Here is a 22156-nt window from a genome sequence, read left to right as displayed (position 1 = left end):
TTGATCTTGACTTTTATTTGAACTCAAAGGCTTCGAGCTCGTTCTTGGATTCGGTGGTCTTGATCTTGATCGTTCTTGAACTTGAATGCTTGAATTCTTAAACTTGTAGCTTTGTAGAGAATTAAATGGCGTTTGTACCACAGAGTTTCTCTAGCTTCTTGTTTAGAATTTTCTGTATCTTTTCTGAATTATGAGGACCCCTATTTATAGTTTTAGAATAGAGGAGTTAAAATTGGAATAGGATTCCGTTCAGCCAATCAGATTGAAGTGACATGGTATTTGGGCTTTATGGAGCGGGCTTGTCATCTTTGACACATGTCATGATTCTGTTGGTTTTCTTATTTGACTTGGCATGCCACATCATCTGCACACGTGGTGCCAAGATGGGCTCTAAAATGAGATGAGATTGGGCTTAACAAATTGGGTTCATTCAATGTGGCCCAAATCAATTAATTTAGACTTTAATTAAATCCATATTAATTGGACTTAAATATTTAACTCAAATATATTAATCCACTATATTTATTTGGATTAATATATTTATGAATTCAACATAATCCGAATCGTTTTATAAATTTATATTTAATAAATTTTAAATTTTCTTAATCACATGAATTTTTTCCCAACAGTTGATTTCATGTATTTAAACTCAGCATTTCAGTCGCACAAAAAGCACCAAAGTATTTACCACGATCAACATTACCAGTAATTTTCTATTTAATTTTTAAACTTTATTATACAATTCAAACACAATATTGTTTAAATATATATATATATATTTCTGTCTAGTATATATTTTTTATATGGATACGATGCACACATACAACACATAAATACTAAATTCAATTTTTTTTTAAAAAGGAAAAAAGTTTATATTTCTTAAAAATTTACCTTCAAAAATTTGTTTGATCATGAAATTTAATAAAACTTCTAATTAAAATATTTTCAAGTCTGACTAGTTTTGGATTTTTGAGATTACAATGTTGTTTTTTTGTATTTAGTTTTTAATTTCCATTAACTATTTTAGTATTCCAACTCGAAGAATTTTCCATGATTCAAACGTCAATATATTTCCAGTTATATACGTAAGTCTACCCCTGACACCGAATAACTAAATGGAAATAAATTATTTTAAAATTAAATATTTGAAATAAGTTATTGTATCATTAGTAATATAAATAACTTATCTTATAATTATAATATCAATAAAAATCGAATTATTCGTGCAGTCACAGTCCAAGCCCCACTTTCCTCCTTTGATAAATAGGCTGCTTCAACTCACATTTTTTTCAAAATACTCTAAATCTTTTTTTTTCTATGGATGCTCTAGCTCTCTTCGCTACGGTTTCTCTTATCGCCGCTAGCCTCTATTGGTTCATATGCATCCATGGCTCCGCCGAGCAAAAGGGTAAACGTGCTGTCGAACTCTCCGGTGGCTCTATCGCCAAAGAGAAAGTTGAAGACAATTACAAACAGTACTGGTCTTTCTTCCGTCGTCCTAAAGAAATCGAAACTACCGAAAATGTCCCTGCTTTTGTAGACACTTTTTACAATCTCGTTACCGATATTTACGAATGGGGTTGGGGTCAATCTTTTCATTTTTCCCCTTCTATCCCTGGAAAATCTGATCGTGAATGCACACGCATTCACGAACAGAGGGCTGTAGATCTGTTAGGTGTAAAGCCCGGAGCCCGAATTCTAGATGCAGGCTGCGGGGTTGGCGGGCCTATGCGGGCCATCGCGGCCCATTCAGGTGCTAATATTGTTGGCATCACTATTAATGAGTATCAAGTAAATAGGGCCCGACTCCACAATAAGAAAGCGGGCCTCGACTCATTATGTGAAGTTGTGTGTGGGAATTTTCTAGAAATGCCTTTTGATGACAACAGTTTTGATGGTGTTTATTCCATTGAAGCAACATGTCATGCACCAAAACTCGAAGATGTGTACAGAGAGATATACAGGGTGTTAAAGCCTGGATCTATGTACGTTTCATATGAATGGGTTACAACTGAATTATTCAATTCGGATGATCCTGAACATGTTGCGATTATACATGGTATTGAAAGGGGCGATGCTCTTCCAGGATTGAGAAAACATAGTGATATATATGAGGTCGCTAAGAAAGTGGGATTTGAAGTTGTTGATGAGAAGGATTTAGCTAAGCCACCATCGAACCCATGGTGGACGAGGCTACAGATGGGGAAAATTGCGTATTGGAGAAATCACATTGTGGTTACAGTGCTTTCATGGCTTGGAATTGCACCTAAGGGTACAGTAGATGTGCACAAGATGTTGGTTGAAACAGCTGATTATTTGGCTAAAGGTGGGGATAAAGGGATTTTTAGTCCTATGCATATGATTCTATGCAGAAAGCCTGAAAAACACTAGACATCTTCAGATTATTAATTACAATTGAGTACGATCGAAAATATTGGATTGGTTCTTTTTGTTGGGCGTATTCGATTTAAATTAATTGCATTTTTTTGATTCCTTTTGTATAATTTCTCGGAAAATACCTCCTCAATCTGTGCCAGAAATTTCAGCAATACACTTATACTATAAGGTCCTATTACCCCTCAACTTATTTTGTAAATAATTTTCTGCCCCTTTTCGGCTTACGTGACACTATCCCGTGGGTCTAACGTGTGTTGATATTTTTCTCAAGCTAGTGCCATTTAGGTCGAAAAGGGTTGGAAAATTATTTATGAAATAAGTTCAGGGATAATAGACCCTGGTATAGTATAAGCATGATTCTGAAATTTCAAATATAAATTGAAGAATACTTATGTATTTTTCTTAATTTCTAGCTTGGAATCTATGCTTATGATATAATAAGAAATAACATTTGTTATTTGTTACTTATTGTTAGTATTTCAAGGTAAAAAGTAGTAAAAGAATCACTTTTAATATCTTCTCTTTTTTAATTTGTGTGTTACTATCTTTCTTTTTAGTTTAGTCTATTTTAAAAAGAATTATTCTTTAGGATGAGGGGTGGGAATATTTTAAATTTCTTAGTCGAGAAGGAAGAAAACAAAGGAATTTTGAAATTTGATAGCACAATTCTAGAAGAAATTGGAATTTTGATGACTAGTGGGTTTTTAAATAATATGTTCCAGCTGTGTATACTATTTTGTGGGTATTTTAGATATTTTTTGTGTGATTGATCAGTATTGTGCTGGCCAGCAAAGTTGACTAATTAGTTTTGAGATTGAGATTTTGAGAAAATTAACAAAAATGATCCCTTATTTAAGTAGATTCATATTATTATTGGTGTATTCTTGGTCCTTTATTATTTGTTAAATTAAAAGTTGGCAACATTTTGTTATCTCTATCGAATACTTTTCAAATTCTAATTATTAAATTTAAGCAAAATTGCAAAACTAAAAATATTTAATGGTAATTCACATTTAATTTGAGCGTATATTTTTTACGATTATGTTATTTATTATGGTTATTTTTCAAGCCCAGTACAACTTTTATTTAGGATTTTGATGAAATGTTGTGTTTTTTCTGATTAATTCAATTATTTTTCTTAATTACAATTAAATTTAATAATCAAAGTTTGGCAATATCTCACGGAGATCAAAAGTGCTTACTTTTAACCATTTTTTAAAAATTAGTCAACCAATATAATAGCCCATTCTTTAATCTTTGTAGTTGTATGGTTAACCAATAACCACGCACTATCTTTGTTGGCAACGTGCATTAGTAATGCTAAGTATAACAATGTTTATTTTAATTACGTGATGGAATGGAATGATTATTGTTTTTTTTTTAAAGTTTTCACGACCAGTGTCTGATATCCACATTGAAATTCGACCATATTCATTTTGACACTCGATTAAATTTGAATTCGGACGGAAAAATTCCACAGTAAGGGTAAACACTCCCTAATAAAGACAACTTCATACTCAAATTAAAGGGACTCAAACTCGAAATCTTTAATTAAAGATGGAGGAGTACTTACCACTCTACCACTATTCTTATTCGTAAATGATCATTGCTTACCACACTTGAACAACGTAAGTCATTATACTCTCTCTATCCTAATTACTTATCCATTTTTGAATTGCACATGTATTAAGAAAATAACTATTGATATAGTAAATTTACTATTTTACTTTTATTAATTATGAAGTAAATGAATTGAAAATTTGAAATTTTCAAGAAGTTCTATTTTTTTAAAAGTAATAAATTGAGGATATTTATTAAAATAGACAAATAATTAGAGATAACTAAAAAAAAAAAAACCTATAAACAAAAGAAGTATTATTTAGTATACCAAATTATTACTTTACCACAATAAAGGTGACATGACAAGTGTGTATGCTTTTGTATTTGTAGTTATGAGTCATACTTTTTATACATAAAATAACTAATAAATACATTATTAATATACTTTATTCAACATTATTTTTATAGATCATATTGAAAAATCTCTAAGGTAGCACAACATGTGCATGTACTTTGCATTTGTTGAATAACATAGTCTTTGTGATCTCAATGTGGTTATGGTCATATAATTGAATGTTTAACTAATTAAAATGATATTAAAATCAAAATTATAATCTGAATAACTTATCATATATTAACTTAATGTTAGAATTATAATCGTGGGCATGCATGTGCATGTGCATTTTTCAGCCTTCTAAAAATGCATTTGACATGTAGCATCACATGAACTGCATGCTGTGCCTCAGAAATATATATAAAAAAGTCTACATGTTGGGGCATGTCATTTTGGTATATACCATTACTTTAGAATTATTATTAATTAACATATATACCTCAGATTCTTCTGATACACATTCTAGATAAATAAGGTCATGCCATAAGTGCCATAATCTTATAGTGTTTGATTACCTAAATTTCATGTTCGTAAAATAATTTTTAATATTATCTCGAGAGGTAAAAATTGTTCATTATTATATAAAAATGAAAGATAGTAATTCATTTCCTCGTTAATATGTGACAATTTTTATCATCACATGCCCGCGACTAGTTAGCGGGTGGGCAACCTAACAGTAGGCCGAGGGATGGGTCTAAAGCCTTAAAAGAAAACACCATTGTGTTAAGTTCTTAAGGGTCTCATTTGTTTTTAACAATAATAGATTATAGGGAAAAAGGCATAAATTTCTTCCTAAACTTGTTATGAAAAGTCAGTTTACACGTTTATGTTATTGTGACGATCTATTACATATCTGGATTACTTAAAAGTGAATTTACTTCAACTCTGACGCACATAGATCAGTCACATGATGAGAAAGTGTTTCACGCTCGCGCCACGTCAGCACCATGTCGCTGCCACATCAATAATTAAGTCAGATTTTTGGAAAAAAATAATTCACGTCACCTCATGCCTTCTTCTTCCTTCCTTATACACCATAAAACCCACCATTAAATTACTACCATTGTTGCTATTATCATTGAATTCACTTCTCCACAACCATAGATTTCACCGCCTATAATCAAATTCCCCATCGGAATCTTCTCATTACCATTGTCATCATAAAAAATCGATAACAAACGTTATAATTTAACTAATTAACCAACGGAACCATATCACTATCGTTGAAATTCATCACTATCATAATAATAAATTCACCATCCACATCAAAATCACGAATTTCATTGTCATTATCGAAATTAAAAGTCATACCACCACAAATTTTTCACCCATCACCAAACCCACCACAAAAAATTATCACAATATACAATTTTCATTCAAGCTCAATGAGGAGAATTGTGAAAATTTGCAATTTTTTTATTATAAAGATTTTAGTTAGACAATTGTAAAATTAGAGCTCAATTTACTATTACTGGTTTTTAAATAAATATAGAGAGGATTTCTCTAAAGAGTGAAGAAGGATCTATGAACATTCATTAAAATGTTGAATTTCATGTAAAAATCCCAAAAACTTTTTATACACACAAAAAAGCAAGATTTAATTATCTTTTTCAAATGCTCACAATCAACAAAAAGACACAAATAAATTGAATAATCCGTTCTTGACTTGACAAATTTGATATGGAAATAATGTTTGTGATAAGAAAAAATGGAGGACGAAGAAAGATAGGAAAACATGAAAGAGAAGGGTGGGGGTGGGAAAAGATTTGCCCTTTTTTTACTCAAACGCGTTTTTTTAAATTTTATTTCCTTGTCAGCTTTGAGGGTGGTATTAAATTCACTTTTGAATAGTATAAGTGTTAATAGGTCATCTCAATAGTTTCAACGTGTAACTGACTTTTCGGTACAACTTCAAGGGTGAATTTATGTCTTTTCCCTAGATTATAGTTGTCTTTAAGAAAAAAAACTATCTTATTAGATAACTTTATCGTTATTTAAGAGTTTTTTATTATATATTGTGGAAGATGCACCTACATATATGTATCTATACTACTAGATGCACTAAAATAGGGAGAGAATCGAGCGAGATAGTTATTTATTCCAGATACATGTGAATCACATTACCATTAGATACATGTATATGTATGTATGTATGTATGTATGTATGTATGCATGTGGTGTAATTAACATTTATTGGACATGTATGTATGTATGTATGTGGTGTGATTAACATTTATCTGGCGTACAAAATACATAGGAAAGTGGTGAGCGAGAGTTAGGAACACTATCAGAAAAATGTTAATTACATAGAGATTTTTTTGGGATTAGTGTGAATATTTGCAGGAAAATAAGTTTCATGCGGATTTTCATACTAATCCTTAGGTTAATCTCCATGTAATTCACAGTTTTCTTATAGTGGAAGATGAGCAAGATTTATTATGTATCCTAGATACATGTGAATCCACTTGGATACAGTATATCTAGAACAAATTACACTTGACTTATACCTTATACATTCTGAAATACACGTATCTTGACGCATAAAAATCTGATAAGATTCGTAATATTACAAATCAGAGTATATTCAAGTAGTTAGCTCCTAAACTAGTGTAATTTATGTAAGTTTTCCTACTTTTTAAAACAAATATGAAGGTATTATTTGTAGAAGATGCAACTTTTTTGTATAAGAAAAGAATTATTAAAAAAAAGTTTGACTCATTCAAAATGTTGTATCTCAAGAAAGATTAAATAAATTAGCGATATTTTGATTGAATATAAATAATTAGAAAAAAATATTAATAACTTTGCATTCTAGAATTATAGACTTCATAAGTTTTTTTAAAAAATAATCAAAACCTCCATTCAAGTTAGCTTTAAGTCACCATTATGTCTGAGCCGCCCCTAATTTGGCCCAACACTGAGAATGCTATAACATAATGTGTTTGACTTTATTTATGTCTGAGCCACCCCTAATTTGGCCTAACACGGAGAATGCTATAACATAATGTGTTTGACTTTATTGATTTTTTCGTATATTATATATTGGAAAAATGATAAATACATATTCCAACTATCATAAACGTTATATATATACCGTCCATCATATTTTTGTGACATTGGTATTTTTGCTGTCAAAAAACAAGAGCATATATACCATTTATATTAACGGACATACACATGTCAAAATTTTATTCACCGACCGATATTTACTAAATATTGGATCGACGGATAAGATTGTGACGTATCCCTATTTAGTTTTCCATTAGAGTGAAGGACATATATGCTTTAGTTTTTGAATGGCAGGAATAATGTCACAAAAATATAATGGATGATATTTACAATAGTTCAAAGATATATTTGTTCTTTTTTCCCTTATTTTTATTTTAAAAGCAAGAGATATATTGACTTGTGACTTAGGAAAGAAGAAATAAATAAAATAGTTATACAAATTTGGTGTCTTTATTGGAAATTTTATGAAAAATACAAATTTACTAAGAAGGAAGTCTATGTTCATTGTGTAATTGATTTAATTACTTTGTCCTAGAGAGAACCATTTTCTATGCTGATGTTGATGTAGTCCAATAGGGAACATAAAAGGAAATAGACACAACCTTTTCCAGACTTTCACCTCTCCATTTTCTTCTTGCCTATGTCGAGAGTGACTTTAAAATTCAAATTTTATAGGTTTAATTTTTAAATTTTTACTATTATAATCATTATGAAAGTTATGAACTTATATTACTTATCCTTTTTGTTAATACACTTATACTACTCAATCAAAAAAAGTTCCTAGTACTATTAATTTTTAATCTTAACAATATCAGGTGGTTTAAAAAAAAATACACTAATTATTTTATTTTTTTTGGAATTTCTTTCTCAATTTACAAAATATAAGTCTTTTAGCTAGTAAATATTTTTCTATTTGCTAGACGGTGAGGACACACACACACACATATATATATGCACTATTTTTTTATGAGGAAAATGTTTTAGGCAAATTTAATATTTTAAACTTATGGTTCTAATAAATAAATTAATATATAATAATGATCAATAAAATATAAAGTAATATTTATTGACTCAACCTATTTAGTTTACTTTGTTATTTTGTTTTTCAAAAAAAAAATTGGAAAAGAGCCCATTCCTTGCCATGAAACCGGCCTAACCATTTTGTTATAAGTTCCTATAAGAAGATATACTATTATAATTTTCATTATAATTATTTAATCTAATGTAACATGCGTTGATTTTCGGAAACCCCCACCCGCTACTAATTATTTGCTATCATACCTCTAATCACAAAATTAAAGGATATATTTATGAAAAAAATAACTAATTAGATATATTTACTATTGTATATACTATTATTATATACTTTTAAAATATCGTGTATCTTACCACTAAGTAAGAATTTTCTATCATATATTGAGGAAAATACATTTAAATACATATATTTTTGTTGCTAGATACACAAATGTAGGGAGAGAGGCGAGCAAGATGGGGAGGGAGAGAGTTGAGGGAGGCAAGCGAAATTTATTATGTTTCTCAGATACATGTGAATCTCTCTGGATATAATGTATTTAGACACATAATTTTGATCTTATATATCCAAAATCTGATAAAATATGTAGTATTACAAATTAAATTGTATTTAAGTAATTAACTCCTTGAGGATTCATGGAAAATTTCCTTATACTTATCCCTTTCCCTTTTCAAAAAATCATATATGCGTATCTATCTATTATTTGTTATATTTTTACAAAAAAATTTATATAATCATCAATCAAATGGAAATGTTGTTCTCTAAGAATATTTTATGCACTTCCGTTGTTGTCCAATATTGTGGCTATGCATGAGTTGGGACATAGGCTTTAATTGGGTGGTTACCAATTAGTGGTCCATTTAGAGAGCACTACATGTGATCTACAATGTCTTGCCAACTTTGCACCTTGTGTGGATGGTTATTTTCTATTATATTGATAGTTCAATATATCATATTATTTGTTACTTAAATTTTATCGTAATGTACTAAAGTATGTTACGTTACTTGGCCATGTTGAGTGATAATCATCTACTGCCGTCTGTGCATCAAAGTCAATTATTGCAAATAAAAATCTTCACCTCTTGCAAATGGATGAACATATATAAACAGATATAATTAGGGCGGAGCATAAAAATTAAAAAATCGAAATATTGAATTGAACTAAATTTTTTTGGTTTTTTAATTTTTAATTCGGTATTTGATATATATTTTTATATTTTTGGGTATTTTGACTCGATTTTTTATATGTAATTTTGTGTTATTCAATATTTTGGTTTACCAAAATATATTATATTATAATATACATTTATATTATATTAATTATTAATATTAAATAATAAATATTATAATTTAAAATAAAATTTTAAAAAGTAAAAGACACTTCTTTGATGTAACTATTTTTAGCCTATTAAGCTAAAAAATCAAACAAAAAAAATTGTAAATTTTTAAATTTTAAAAAGCCCACTAAACAGGCCCATTAAAAAAAATCAAAATAATAAAATCGAATCAAAATAATATAAATCGAACCAAATTATTTCGACTCGGTGTTCGATACACATTGTACAAGAACCGAAAATAAAAAAAATAAAATCAAAACCGGACCGAATTACTGAATGCCCACCCTAAATATAACGAGGTGCTGACTTATAAATATGAAGTGTACTGATAGAATATATAAACTCCTAAAAGTAATGTCCTTTTAGGTTTAGACGATTTGACATATGACACACCTATTATTGAATAAATCCGAGTTCCGAAAGTAAAGGGAGAAAAAATTGACAAAAATTTATAAGAGTATAGCAAAAAAATTTCTAATCAAAACGGTAAAATCGTTACTGATGTAACGATTAATTTTGACGGTGTTAAAGCAAAATCACTGCTCGAGCAGTGATATTGCACAATTTTTTTTTATTTTGAAATCGCAACCTTGGCAGCGATTTTTTTAAATTATTTTTTTTAACAAATCGCTGCCAAGACAACGATTTTAGTGAAATTTTAATTTTTTATTTGTGTATTTTAAATCGTCGTATTTGCAGCGATTTTAGTGAATTTTTTTTAATTATAAATTGACATCGATTTTCATTATTTAATATTATTATTGCAATTTTAATTATTTTTTAAGTATATCGCTGCAAAAGCAACGATTTTAGATTAATTTTTTAAAAGTTGTGTTAGTATAATCACTGCAAATGCAGGACTTTTAGTTTGTTTGTTTTTTACAAATTTTTAGTTTTTTTTTTTTAAATTGAAACTTCTTTTTTTTAAAATTTTATTTTATAAATTAGTTTTTAATTTTATTTTATAAATTTTTTAATTTTATTTAATTGCGTATTTTAAATCGCTGCATCTGTGGTGATTTTAGTGATTTTTTTTAAAATTATCAATTGCAAATATTTATAAAATAAAATAATAATAAAAAAAGAAGTTTCAATTTTAAAAAAAAAAATCCACTAAAATTTGTATAAAAAGTAACTAACTAAAAGTAGCTGCATTTGCAACGATTATACAAACACAATTTTTTTTTAAAAAAAACAAACTAAATCGTTGCTGTTGTAGCGATTTACTTTAAAAATAATAATAAATAATTAAAAGTGCGGCAAATGTAGCGATTTTCAATTCATAATTTAAAAAAAAAAACAAATTTCACTAAAATTTGCAGCTATTTAAAATACACAAATAAAAAATTAATATTTCACTAAAATCGCTGCTAAGGCAGCAATTTGTTTAAAAAGAAACTTAAAAAAACGATAACAAAAATCGCTGCCAAGACAGCGATTTCAACATAAAAATAAAAATTGTGCAATATCGCTGCTCGAGAGCAATTTTGCTTTAACACCATCAAAATAAACCGCTACGTCAGTACTGATTTTACCGTCTTGGTTAAAAAAAAATTAATATACTCTTTTGAAATTTTTATCATCTATTTTTTGCCCTTTAGGCTCCAAACTCGAATAAATCCTCTCAACAATAGTTTTCTCCATAATCTATAGGTCTAGCTTTTGCATAAATTAAAAGAAAAGGTAGAGACTTAAAATTATACATAATTATTCTTGTGTTTATGCTACTCAAGATGTTTGAAGATCCATACCTGTCTACGCTCCTTGCCCCCATCTTGCTCGTCCTGCAAAATGGAATGTTTGTTGTGTGTTGTTTCGCGTGTTGAGAATGGCCTTTCTCTCCTCTCTGAGAAAAAACAGTAGTACCAACAAATAATATGATAAGCGATACAGAGGTTTATGAGGCAGTTGCTTTATTGTACATCACCTGATTCTTTTTGATGATGCACAAAGTCTTATTGTATCTGGTGAGCCCAAACCTGGAAAAATCTACTCTTGAAGTTCAAACTACAAAACTGATACAAAGATCTTTTATTCAAAAGAATCAGCTTTTAGTCCATGAAAAACAATAAAATTGCTTCATACATAAAAACGGCTGAGCATAAAACCTAGAAGCCCCCTATAATGTTATTGGAATTTAAACAAAACCAATATACGCTGCAGCATCTCACACAACACAACAGGTGATAAATTACAAGATGTGACTGGTTCCCAAAGAAATAGCATTGACTTTTAGAAACTGGAGAACCTTTGTTTTGGGAACTCGTTGATTGTTGAGCTAAAAGGAGATGCACAAAGAGGAAAGCCAATGTATTGCACCAAGGAATTGCACAAGAGACTTGAAAGTATAAAGATGGTTCCTTCCTGTCAATTAGGTGCATCGCGGCTGTAATACTGATCCAGGGTCTTTGCTGGGATACGATGCAAAAGCTCACGGGGAAAGATGCGAAGAAGTGTCCAAGCTAAATCAAGTGACTGGAATATATTGCGGGTGTCATAAGCTCCTTGAGAGACAAACTTCCTCTCAAATTTGTCAAGGAACTCTAAGTAAAGCTGTTTAAACCAAAAAGGAGTCTTCAGTCATTTTATCATTGAATTATTGATAACCTACGCAAAGCATAGCTCAAAATTTATTAAACAAAAGGACTTTTTCTCAAGCAACATACCAAGTCCTCAGAAGAAAGTGCTTCTTCTCCAACCACAGCTTTCATTGCCTGGACATCTTTTCCAATGGCATAATTTGCATATAACTAAATGTTTTTGAAGTCAATGCAAAACGGAACAATAAGCAACATTAACGGAGGTACAAGGTATCAACTCTCTTGAAGGTATGAAGATTAATCAAGCAACGAAATACATTTTTTATTAACTTACCTGGTTGGATACATCAGCATGATCCCTTCTAGTCATACCCTCACCAATGGCACTCTGCAAAGAAATTTAAGGGGTTAATCGGAATATCACATGTAAGGCTTCCTCTAATTTTCATTAAAATGATGACAGTATATAAAGTAAAGAGATACATGTGCTCACCTTCATCAGCCGAGATAAGGATGGAAGTACATTGATTGGAGGATATATCTGTTACAGTTCAGAAGAGAAAAGAAATTCCGAGTCATTTCTGTTCATAATCCAAGAGCTATCCAAGATGTAAAAACATTCAATAATGGCAACCTTCTGTAGCACTCTGAATTGGAGATTATCCAAATTTAAAACTCGACTTAACAAGTAAGGTTGCGGGTGTTTACATTAACTGGGTACTTCTCACTCACTCTTGCAAAAAGTATTTTTCAAATTGATCAGATAAACAGAAACTGCAACTCTATAAAATTGCTTTATTGAGAAACACTTCTAACAAAAAGCACTTTCCAGAATAGGCCGTTGAAGATTGGCTAAACAGGCTATTAATCTAGTTTTGGTTTCTCGGGATTATTATAATTTTAGGTCTAGAACAAGTCTAGGAGGTATGGATCACCGTGAAGGTAATTATGTATTCTCCCGGAAGAATAAGAAAAATGAATCTCAGATTATCATCTTCATATGAAACAATGACAATTAAGCTATGTCTGGTGAAGGCGTGAAGCTGACGACTTCCATGGAAAAATAAAACTAAAATGTGGAATGTGTACTGCTTGGCCTGAGTTAGCACTATACAAGTATAATACTCCCTTTAAATCCTATCGGTCATTTCCTAATATTCATTTCAGTAAACAAAACCCAAATAGAAAAGTAACTTAGATGTTCTAAATACTAGCAACATGCAATTCAGGAGTGGTGTAGGCAATGAGCAAGTGCAAAATAGAGAAGAAGTATGTCTTATATTAGAGTTTAAGTTATACTAATATAATAAGCACGTAAATAAAGAGGAAGAAGAGACAAAATGGTTCAAGTTCCCTCCTAAGTTGATAAGTTAGCATTGTTGCCAACTTGTACTACTTTTTAATAATAATACAGAAAAGGCTCAAAAATACCCTTAAACTATTCGAAATAGCTGAAATATACCCTTAAACTTTATTTCGGCTCAAAACTACCCCTCCCGTCATACTATTGGGTCAAAAATACCCTTCTTATTAACGGAAGTTGTTAAATGCCATGTGGATGCCATATGGATGCCACATTGAATGCCAATAGGATTCCACTACCACGTAGACTAAATACAAAGGGTCAAAAATACCCTTAAACTATCAAAAATAGCTCATATATATCCTTAAACTATATTTCGGCTCAAAACTACCCTTTCCGTCAAACTATTGGATCAAAAGTACCCTTATTATTAACAGAATTTGTTAAATGCCATGTGGATGCCACATTGCATGCCAATAAAGTTCTACTGCCACATAGACTAAATTCCTCAATCCTAATTACTTCTCCCCTCATTTCATTATTTCAGAAATGATATATTCACCCGTTCTCCATCATTTCGCAGCTAGGGTTTCATACTTTTCTTCGTGGTTGAGTTTCAAAGTGGATATTCACACTTGTAGGTTAGTAAATATTTTTTCTTATTTTATTATGTTGACGATTTCAAAGTATGATAGTTAGGATTTCACAACTTTCCCCTAATTTCGCAACTAACGCTTCGTAGTTTTCTTCGGGGCTAAATTTCAAAGAGGATACTCATGGTTGTAGGTTAGTAAATATTTTTTCTTATTTTATTACAGTTACGATTTCAAAGTATGATAGATAGAATTTCACAACTTTCCCGTCATTTTGCGGCCAAGTTTCATAATTTTCTTCACTGATGAATTTCAAAATGGATTTTCGTGGTTGTAAACACAATAAAATCAAAAAGAAGTTTACTAACCTATAACCACGAATATCCACTTTGAAACTCAACAACGAAGAAAACTATGAAACCTTAGCCGCGAAATGAGGGAGAAGGGGTGAAATCGTTTCTGGAAAATAATGAAATGAGGGGAAAATGAGTAATTAAGATTTAGGGATTTAGTCAATATGGCACATGTGGAATTTACCAACTTCCGCTAATAAGAAGGTCACTTTTGACCCAATAGTTTGACGGGAAGGGTAGTTTTAAGCCGAAATATAGTTTAAGGGTAAATATGAGCTATTTCGGATAGTTTAAGGGTAATTTTGACCCTTTTCCTTTTATTCTATGTGGCAGTGGAAATCTATTGGGGTGCCATGTGGCATCCACATGGCATTTAACAATTTTTGTTAATTAGAAGGGCATTTTTGACCCAATAGTTTGACGGAAAGGGTAGTTTTGAGTTAAAATATAGTTTAAGAGTATATATGAGCTATTTCAGATAGTTTATAGGTATTTTTGACCCTTTTTCAATAATAATATTCGTGTCTCATTTGTGATTAATGGACTACTAATGGTTTGAATTATATAATTTCAGGTTTTGGGAGCCTTCGAAAAGCATAAAGGATTGGAATAGCTTCAAATACTTGAGAAAATTGGACATGAAGGCCAAAATTTAAAGAAGTGGCTAAAAACGAAGGAAAAAATCTGAGCCGACCACGTGGCTCACTCACATATAGTGGCCACATGACCTCACCCACGCAGCCAAGGAGATGAAGGGGGAGCTTTTGTCCATACAACTCACCCATTTAGCTCGGCCAAGTAATTGGTCGAGGGTGTTTTAATCACATTTTTTGGGAAACTTCAAACAGAATTATAGAAACTACGGCGTTTTCTAAATTCATCTTGGTATCTTTCGAGCTAAGAGAGTCAACATAGCTAGACTTTTCACCATAGAGTTTGCATTTTCTTACTTAATTGGCCCTTAGTTATGTCTCTCTTTTCCTTTTCTCTTGTAATTTCCATTTCTAGTAGTGAATAGCAAAATAGTTGGGGTTGTAAACTCTCATGGTATTAATGTGAATGATTTAGTTTATCTTGTTTATTATTACTTGGGTTGTATTCTCTACTTGTTTACATCATTATTAGCCAATTTGGTGGTTGCAAACACTAGATCAAGCCTTTTACATCTATTTCTTTCTTGGAAAAGTGAAATAGATTGGGTATTTGGCAAGTAGCGAGCAAGAGCATATTAAGGAGTATATATTGCTTGATTGATGAAATTGAACTAGCAATAGGGAGATATCTACTTGGGTCTTTATCAATTGTCTTAATATCTTCACTTGGGTTTGAAAGAACTTTTAGGGATAAGCTTGCGAGAATTGGAAAATTCTAGTGAGTAGTGAGTGATTAGCAATTGAATCATAATCAGTTAATCACTATTGCTATGTATTTAAGCAAGATGATTACATTCATGAACTAGCAATGCCATGTTGTGTCATGACCCCGACCCCTCTCTTAATTGAATACAAGTAATTTTTTCTTGCATTCTCAGTGTTTGAGAAAGGTCCTAGCTTAGTATAATAGTCTAGTTTTAGAAATAATTGAACGTTAGAAGATTACCTTAGGAATTTCCAAATTCTAATACTTTATAGACATCTTGACGCAAGCGGACTCCTCGTGGGATTGACCACAACCATTGTTGGGTTTATTACTTCTACGACCAAAATACATTTCATTTTGAGGTGTAGCATAGACGTTCCCAATTTTTGGGGAAAGAGGAAAAGGAAGGGATTTTGATAACATTTTGTGTTGTAGAACTAGTAAGTTATCCATTTTTCTGAAGCTTTGCTTGGGATCTAGAGAACAAGAGATAAAGGAAGGAAAAGTACAATTGTTCAATATCTTTTAACAATGGAACAAAGTGTCATCAATTTTTTTAAAGACGAGGAAATCCATCTAGAACCAAACCCAGACCCCGAAACTCTGGGATAATGGGTCCGCCGCTTATCCTTCTACTGTTAAATATCAGGCTCGTCAAGTTTTCTTTTCCTGTTTTTTTCTAATTGTACATTTTACATCCTTTCCTTACCCTTCGTTTCGGAAAATAAGGTAAAAACCTAATCAGGTTACTAGACTGATTCAGAAAATCTAGAGTTAATTTTAATAAACAATTTAGAATGGACGAAGTTCAAGATTTAGTTTCAACCCCGTGGAATGGTAATGAAGCTTGTAATTCTGTTTATTTGGCCCAGAGCTTTACCTATTAAGGGAAATGGTGTTGGTAACAGAGAAGCTTATCCAGAATTTTTTTTGTCTACTTTGAATAGTATCATAAAACATGCTTTTTTATTGTCAAAAACAGTAAAAGATTTTTTCAATTTCTTTTACAAGGAATCAACAACAATAAAAGATTGAAAAAGCAGAGAGCTTAGTATACCCACTTTAGGTAGATCAATTGCTCATTTACTGGTAAGATCTATAAAACAATTTTACCCATTTACGAGTATATATGAGTACTCAGCCTCACAGCTATACAATACCTGTCGGTTATGAAGCTGTCGGTCTATATATATTTGTCCTTCTGTGATATAGCCTGTAAGATCTGGAGTTGGATGCGTAATATCTGTTCAAACAACAGAAACTAGGGACTCAATAACAAATATAATTGAGCAATCAGAAGCAGAAGAAATAGCCTGAAATTATTGCTCGCTGTAAGTTACCATCATTTGGCATGGTTAGAATTGGAATTTGCGTGATGGAACCCGTCCGTCCCTCAATACGCCCAGCTCGTTCATAGATCGTTGCCAGATCAGTATACATATAACCAGGATATCCACGCCTTCCAGGCACTTCTTCTCGGGCAGCAGATACCTGTGGAAGGATGAGAAGCATGGTTTCAGCTCTCAGTGGTCTAAGGAACTCAGAACATCATTCTTCTTCTTCTTTTGAATAAAGTAAATCAGAGCATCTGATAACACCACATAACTGAGATGTACTAATATTTTTTCATTTTATTTTATTTTATTTTGGAAAATAGTAATGTTGAGATGTGCTAGTATTAAGTTCTAAGAGTGCTCCATATTAAACACAAACATGATTATATAAAGTTGAAAGGTCATGAGGTACACTTCATAAACAATACCTCACGCAGAGCATCAGCATATGAACTCATATCAGTTAAAATGACAAGAACATGCTTCCCACATTCGTATGCTAGATATTCTGCAGTGGTCAGAGCAATCCTGGGAGTAATGATGCGTTCTATTGTAGGATCATTTGCCTACGAAAAGTAAACATAGGAGATAGCAATGAGCTTCACCTTATAGAATTATTACTATTTCACAGAACCAAATATTCATGTGTTAGTCTGAGTTAAATCAAAGCATTACCAGATTTAAGAAAAGCGTCACTCTCTCCATGGATCCATTTTCCTCAAAATCGCGTTTGAAAAATTGTGCGGTTTCCATGTTGACTCCCATAGCTGCAAAGACTATGGCAAAATTGTCCGCTTCACTGTCCTGGGACACAAAGGAAGAAAGTGAGATTATGTCATGTAAAATCTAACTCAATCACCAAAACATGGAGACCAAAATGTGTCATTCGGACCAGTTATTCACAGGTAGATTAGAGAAGGAACTAACACTCAGTAACAGCTTTCTGAAAAGGATTAGCTCTGCTCAGTTTTTCCCTTTTAAAGATATAGTTTATGAACTTCACAAGCAGAGGAAGAAAGAACATTGCAGACTCATATTTTGTTCTTCCTCATCTTGGATGCAATGTTGTGAAGTCCACTACAATGCAGTAATCTAAGGCTATCATGCTATATGACAAAAGCAAAATTTCAACACATAATAAAAACACGCATTTAGGCCTAGAAAGACAATTGAAGTATTCAATGGGCATTTCAAGCAAAGAGTCATACTTCCTGTTATCAGCATATTAGACATTTGAAATATGTAATCCCTTCATTCCATTTCTTAAGACAGTATTTGACTGGGTACTGAGTATGATACTTTAATTTGACTAATTTATTATATAAGTGATAGTGGAGAAAATATTAAATATAGCTGAAAAATAGTTTGACAGAAAAACATCATACATTTAGTAATTTAATGAACTTGAACTCTAGTAATTTTGTGAAAGTTGTATAGGAATGGAATGGTGCCATGTAGCAAAATGGAAAAGAGACATATGAGCTGAGGCGGATGGAGTACGTTACAAGAAACTACTACTAACCTCAAGAAGATTTTCAGATTTCTCCAACCTCTTCACTAAACCAGCTTGTCGGCAGATCTGAGCCGCAATTTCATTATGAGGAAGACCAGCAGCAGAGAATAGAGGAATTTTCTGCCCTCTAGCAATTGAATTCATGACGTCAATTGTTGAAATTCCTGTCTGTATCATCTCTTCAGGATATGTTCTCTCACTGGGGTTGATAGAACTTCCTAAAATTCACATATTACATATAGCAGGATATTAGTCCAGGAATCTCATGTAAGAGCCAAAGCTAAACCTGGTAGAACTAAGTACTTACCAGAAATATCCCTGTAAGCCTCAGGTAAAATAGGAGGACCATTGTCAATTGGCTTTCCAGAACCATTAAATATGCGTCCAAGCATATCGAGTGAGACAGGTGTCTTCAAAACCTGCAAACATATATATACAATTAGAAAGTAATGAAAATGATAAACCATTAGAAGCATAAGTTATATCTCCTCTAATAAAAGAATAATAGCACCCATTATGAATATTATCTTCGTTGCAGGGTCAATATCATTTCTTACTTTTCTCCCTCATTGAACAAATACAATGTTATCGTAACATGTTAACACTAACAAGTTTATTTTTCTTGACAAGAATTTTGCATGCCAAATACAACTCTTCAAATGCAAAAGAGAGTAATAAAAGGCTAAACAAAAGGTGACTGCATGTTATTGCAGACCAATTTTTTCAGTGGCCCTTGAAAAGAATTAATGAAAACAGAGGGGGACTTTCTACAAGTGATTTATGTTAATCGGATTTAATGGAACAAAAGTCATGAGAAAATATGAGTTATAAAATATGTTGTACCTCCCCAGTAAACTGCACAGTTGTGTATTTGTTGTCAATTCCAGATGTTCCTTCAAAAACCTGGTAAAAACAAAAGAGGAAATGAGCATACTATAGCAGATTCAATTTATTCTAGAAGAATTGTCAGAAGGTATAAACTTAAAATGGATGAAACATTTGTCAGAAGTCAAATCTAGCCATAAGTGATCTTAAAGACTAATAGACCTGAACGACAGCTTTTTCCCCATCAACTTCCAGAACTTGTCCACGTCGGGTTGTTCCATCTCCCAAACGAATATTAACAATCTCCTGGTACTTAGGTCCCTGACAAGAGAAATACAGATACACATGATTCTAGTTGCATTAACAAAAATTGCAATAAACTACATTAAGTTTAAAAAGCAAAAGCAAAGTGCACGATGATTACCTTAACTTTTTCAAGGATAACCAGTGGTCCAGCAACACCAGAGACAGTCCTGTATTCTGCAATTTCCGCAACATTAGAAGAAGATGCGGATCCAGGATTAGGAGGTTTTTTTCGAGAGCCACATTTCTTTGAACGTAGATACCACTGTCATAGAATCGCTAATTTCTAATGAACATCAAATTTGGCTCATCGGTAAGGGATTTTCAATCAACAATTTGTCAAAACGTTAGCGATGAGAAAAATACAGCCTGACTCCGTCAAAAAATTGAGAGAGAAATTAGTAATTTTTGGAAGTATGTATGTCTACGTTTGAACTAGTGTGGCACCTAAATCCTCCAAATAGGGTAAAACTCTTGGTTGGTTTGCTCAACTATAGGCTTCAATATTGTTCTTCTTTTCAATTTATACAGACAAATAAATCAAATAAAAAAAATGTAACGATTATAATAACATAGCGCAAAACAAAAAATTAATCCAATTTGTGAGTTAAGAGTGAGAACAAACAATTGTTTTAAGTTCCATTATTAAGCGGTTATGACAACAAGACAAGCATCATCATTACAGGGAGAGATGAACTTTTAAGTTTAATACAGAAGAAAAAATCTTCTTTTATTTTATATATACTTAAAGTGTTATAAAGATGAGACAACAAATCAATTAAAAAGAGTCAAGCAGCATTTAATTTTAACGAAGAATAGTTCTGGCAAGAGGAAAAGAAAAGAACCATAGAGAATGGAATTTTTGTATGTGTATCTGCATGTATCTCTATTGCTTCAGCAAACCTAAAATTACTACCTATTGGCAGAGGATCCGAACTCCCAGTGCTTGGGAGAAACTTTAAACATTTGCTACTGGCACCTTTGCCTAATTTGTTATTACAGGTAGCATTTTATCTATTTCTACTATTTCTTCAATATATACGTATAAATACAAAGTTTCAACTAAGCTTGTGGATCACATGGTACCCCATAGATCTTGCCCTGATTAGAAGTCACCATGAATCTTCTAAATGGAACTTCTAAACAAATTCCTGTGTTGACTCAACTATAAAGTAAGATTGAGAGCCAGAAAATATATAATTTATTATTGATTATCTACTGGAATTTAAGCAGAAGGTACATCACACTCTATTCATAATTTATACAAGTACTTACCAATGAAATCTTCTAACTACTAAAATCAAGAAATAGAAACTCTTCTCTCATTTGCAAGTGAACTACACAAAACGAAATCCAAAGGGTCTTCAACTACAGTTATCTGCCAACTTGAAAAGCTCTATCAGCAAAACTAGGACTGTAACTTGGCTCTTGTTTATATCATTACAAATCATAAATAAACTTCATTCCACAAAACAAAAGGTACCACATGAACTTACCCATTCCAACCTCCAGGGTTCCTTCCTCCATGTTTTCAATATTTTTTTTTGCCTTACCCATAGTTAACCTGAAAATGAACAATAATAATAATACATCAATAATCAATTATCAACTATACCAAAATATTAATAACAAAATTGCGAGGTCTCTGGCTAGCATAAAAATAGTACTCCATCTGTCTCAATTTTAAACTTATCAAAGGACCAAATTATAACTAAGTTTCAGAATTTAATCGAGATAGACTATCTTTTACATTTCAAATATTCGAAAATTTATCAAAATGATAGTGATGTGAGTAGAAAAACTAACCGAAAGGATGAAGATTCAAAAATGGATCTGTAAAAAGGAGCTTACCTTTTCTTCTGAAATACAGAGGAGAAAAAAGTAGATGGACCGGAGAGAGAATAAAAACCGGAATCAACGTGATGCCACGCTAGTGAAAGAGAGATCCAAGGGGGCTGATTGAGTTACCACTTGAAAAATAAAAAAAGGTATAGAAGAAACAAATTAATTATCCTAATAGTAGTAAAAATTATATTTCTCGACCTACATGCTCTTTTAGCTAAGATCATATTTTTGATATGTTAATATTTTAATTAATCATTTATTTTCAAGACTTTTTCGATGTGTCCCCTATCTCTTATTATATTTATCATAGCTTAACCTTTTACATCTCCTCACTTGGGTATTTGTCCATCTTCGAATCTAGTCTCGTCTCTCTTATTTGTCCACTACGCTCCGAATATCTTCTTTTTTAATTATATCTATCCTAGTATGTCGATACATCTATATCAACATCCTTACTT

At 31.6% G+C, this 22156-nt stretch overlaps 2 protein-coding genes across 3 annotated transcripts; one reads left to right on the top strand and one right to left on the bottom strand.

The window, feature by feature from the left end:
• The first annotated feature begins 1217 nt into the window (after positions 1–1217).
• On the top strand, positions 1218–2912 carry LOC101243835 (24-methylenesterol C-methyltransferase 2). The gene has a single exon (XM_004248594.5). The coding sequence runs from the start codon at positions 1318–1320 to the stop codon at positions 2389–2391; it is 1074 nt and encodes a 357-aa protein (XP_004248642.1). The 5' UTR covers positions 1218–1317; the 3' UTR covers positions 2392–2912.
• Positions 2913–11731: 8819 nt separating this feature from the next.
• On the bottom strand, positions 11732–21845 carry LOC101244132 (V-type ATP synthase beta chain). 2 transcript variants are annotated; one of them, NM_001317773.1, is made up of 15 exons: positions 21705–21845; positions 21350–21417; positions 19975–20030; positions 19773–19871; positions 19569–19628; positions 19033–19144; positions 18735–18943; positions 17888–18016; positions 17641–17778; positions 17219–17369; positions 17039–17121; positions 12764–12811; positions 12605–12658; positions 12397–12480; positions 11732–12283 (listed from the first exon to the last, which is right to left on the bottom strand). In NM_001317773.1, the coding sequence occupies exons 2-15, from the start codon at positions 21408–21410 to the stop codon at positions 12098–12100; spliced, it is 1470 nt and encodes a 489-aa protein (NP_001304702.1). In that variant the 5' UTR covers positions 21411–21417; positions 21705–21845; the 3' UTR covers positions 11732–12097. The 2 variants fall into 2 exon arrangements, with proteins under 2 accessions (NP_001304702.1, XP_010327396.1); XM_010329094.4 differs by having other exon boundaries at positions 21660–21760.
• Positions 21846–22156: the final 311 nt, after the last annotated feature.

The sequence above is a fragment of the Solanum lycopersicum genome, chromosome 10 (genome assembly GCF_036512215.1).
Source record: "Solanum lycopersicum chromosome 10, SLM_r2.1".
Taxonomy (NCBI): domain Eukaryota; kingdom Viridiplantae; phylum Streptophyta; class Magnoliopsida; order Solanales; family Solanaceae; genus Solanum; species Solanum lycopersicum.
Note: the sequence above shows the minus strand (reverse complement) of the source record. Positions and strands in the feature narration are given on the sequence as shown.

What these genes read in the sequence shown, in the direction of transcription:
- LOC101244132 (NM_001317773.1), bottom strand. Translation starts at nt 21,410, where the DNA reads ATGGGTAAGGCAAAAAAAAATATTGAAAACATGGAGGAAGGAACCCTG. An exon ending in GGGAAAAAGCTGTCGTTCAG is followed by an intron (nt 19,629 to 19,772) that starts GTCTATTAGTCT and finishes TGTTTTTACCAG; the next exon opens with GTTTTTGAAGGAACATCTGG. An exon ending in GGCTTACAGGGATATTTCTG is followed by an intron (nt 18,944 to 19,032) that starts GTAAGTACTTAG and finishes TGTGAATTTTAG; the next exon opens with GAAGTTCTATCAACCCCAGT.
- LOC101243835 (XM_004248594.5), top strand. Translation starts at nt 1,318, where the DNA reads ATGGATGCTCTAGCTCTCTTCGCTACGGTTTCTCTTATCGCCGCTAGC.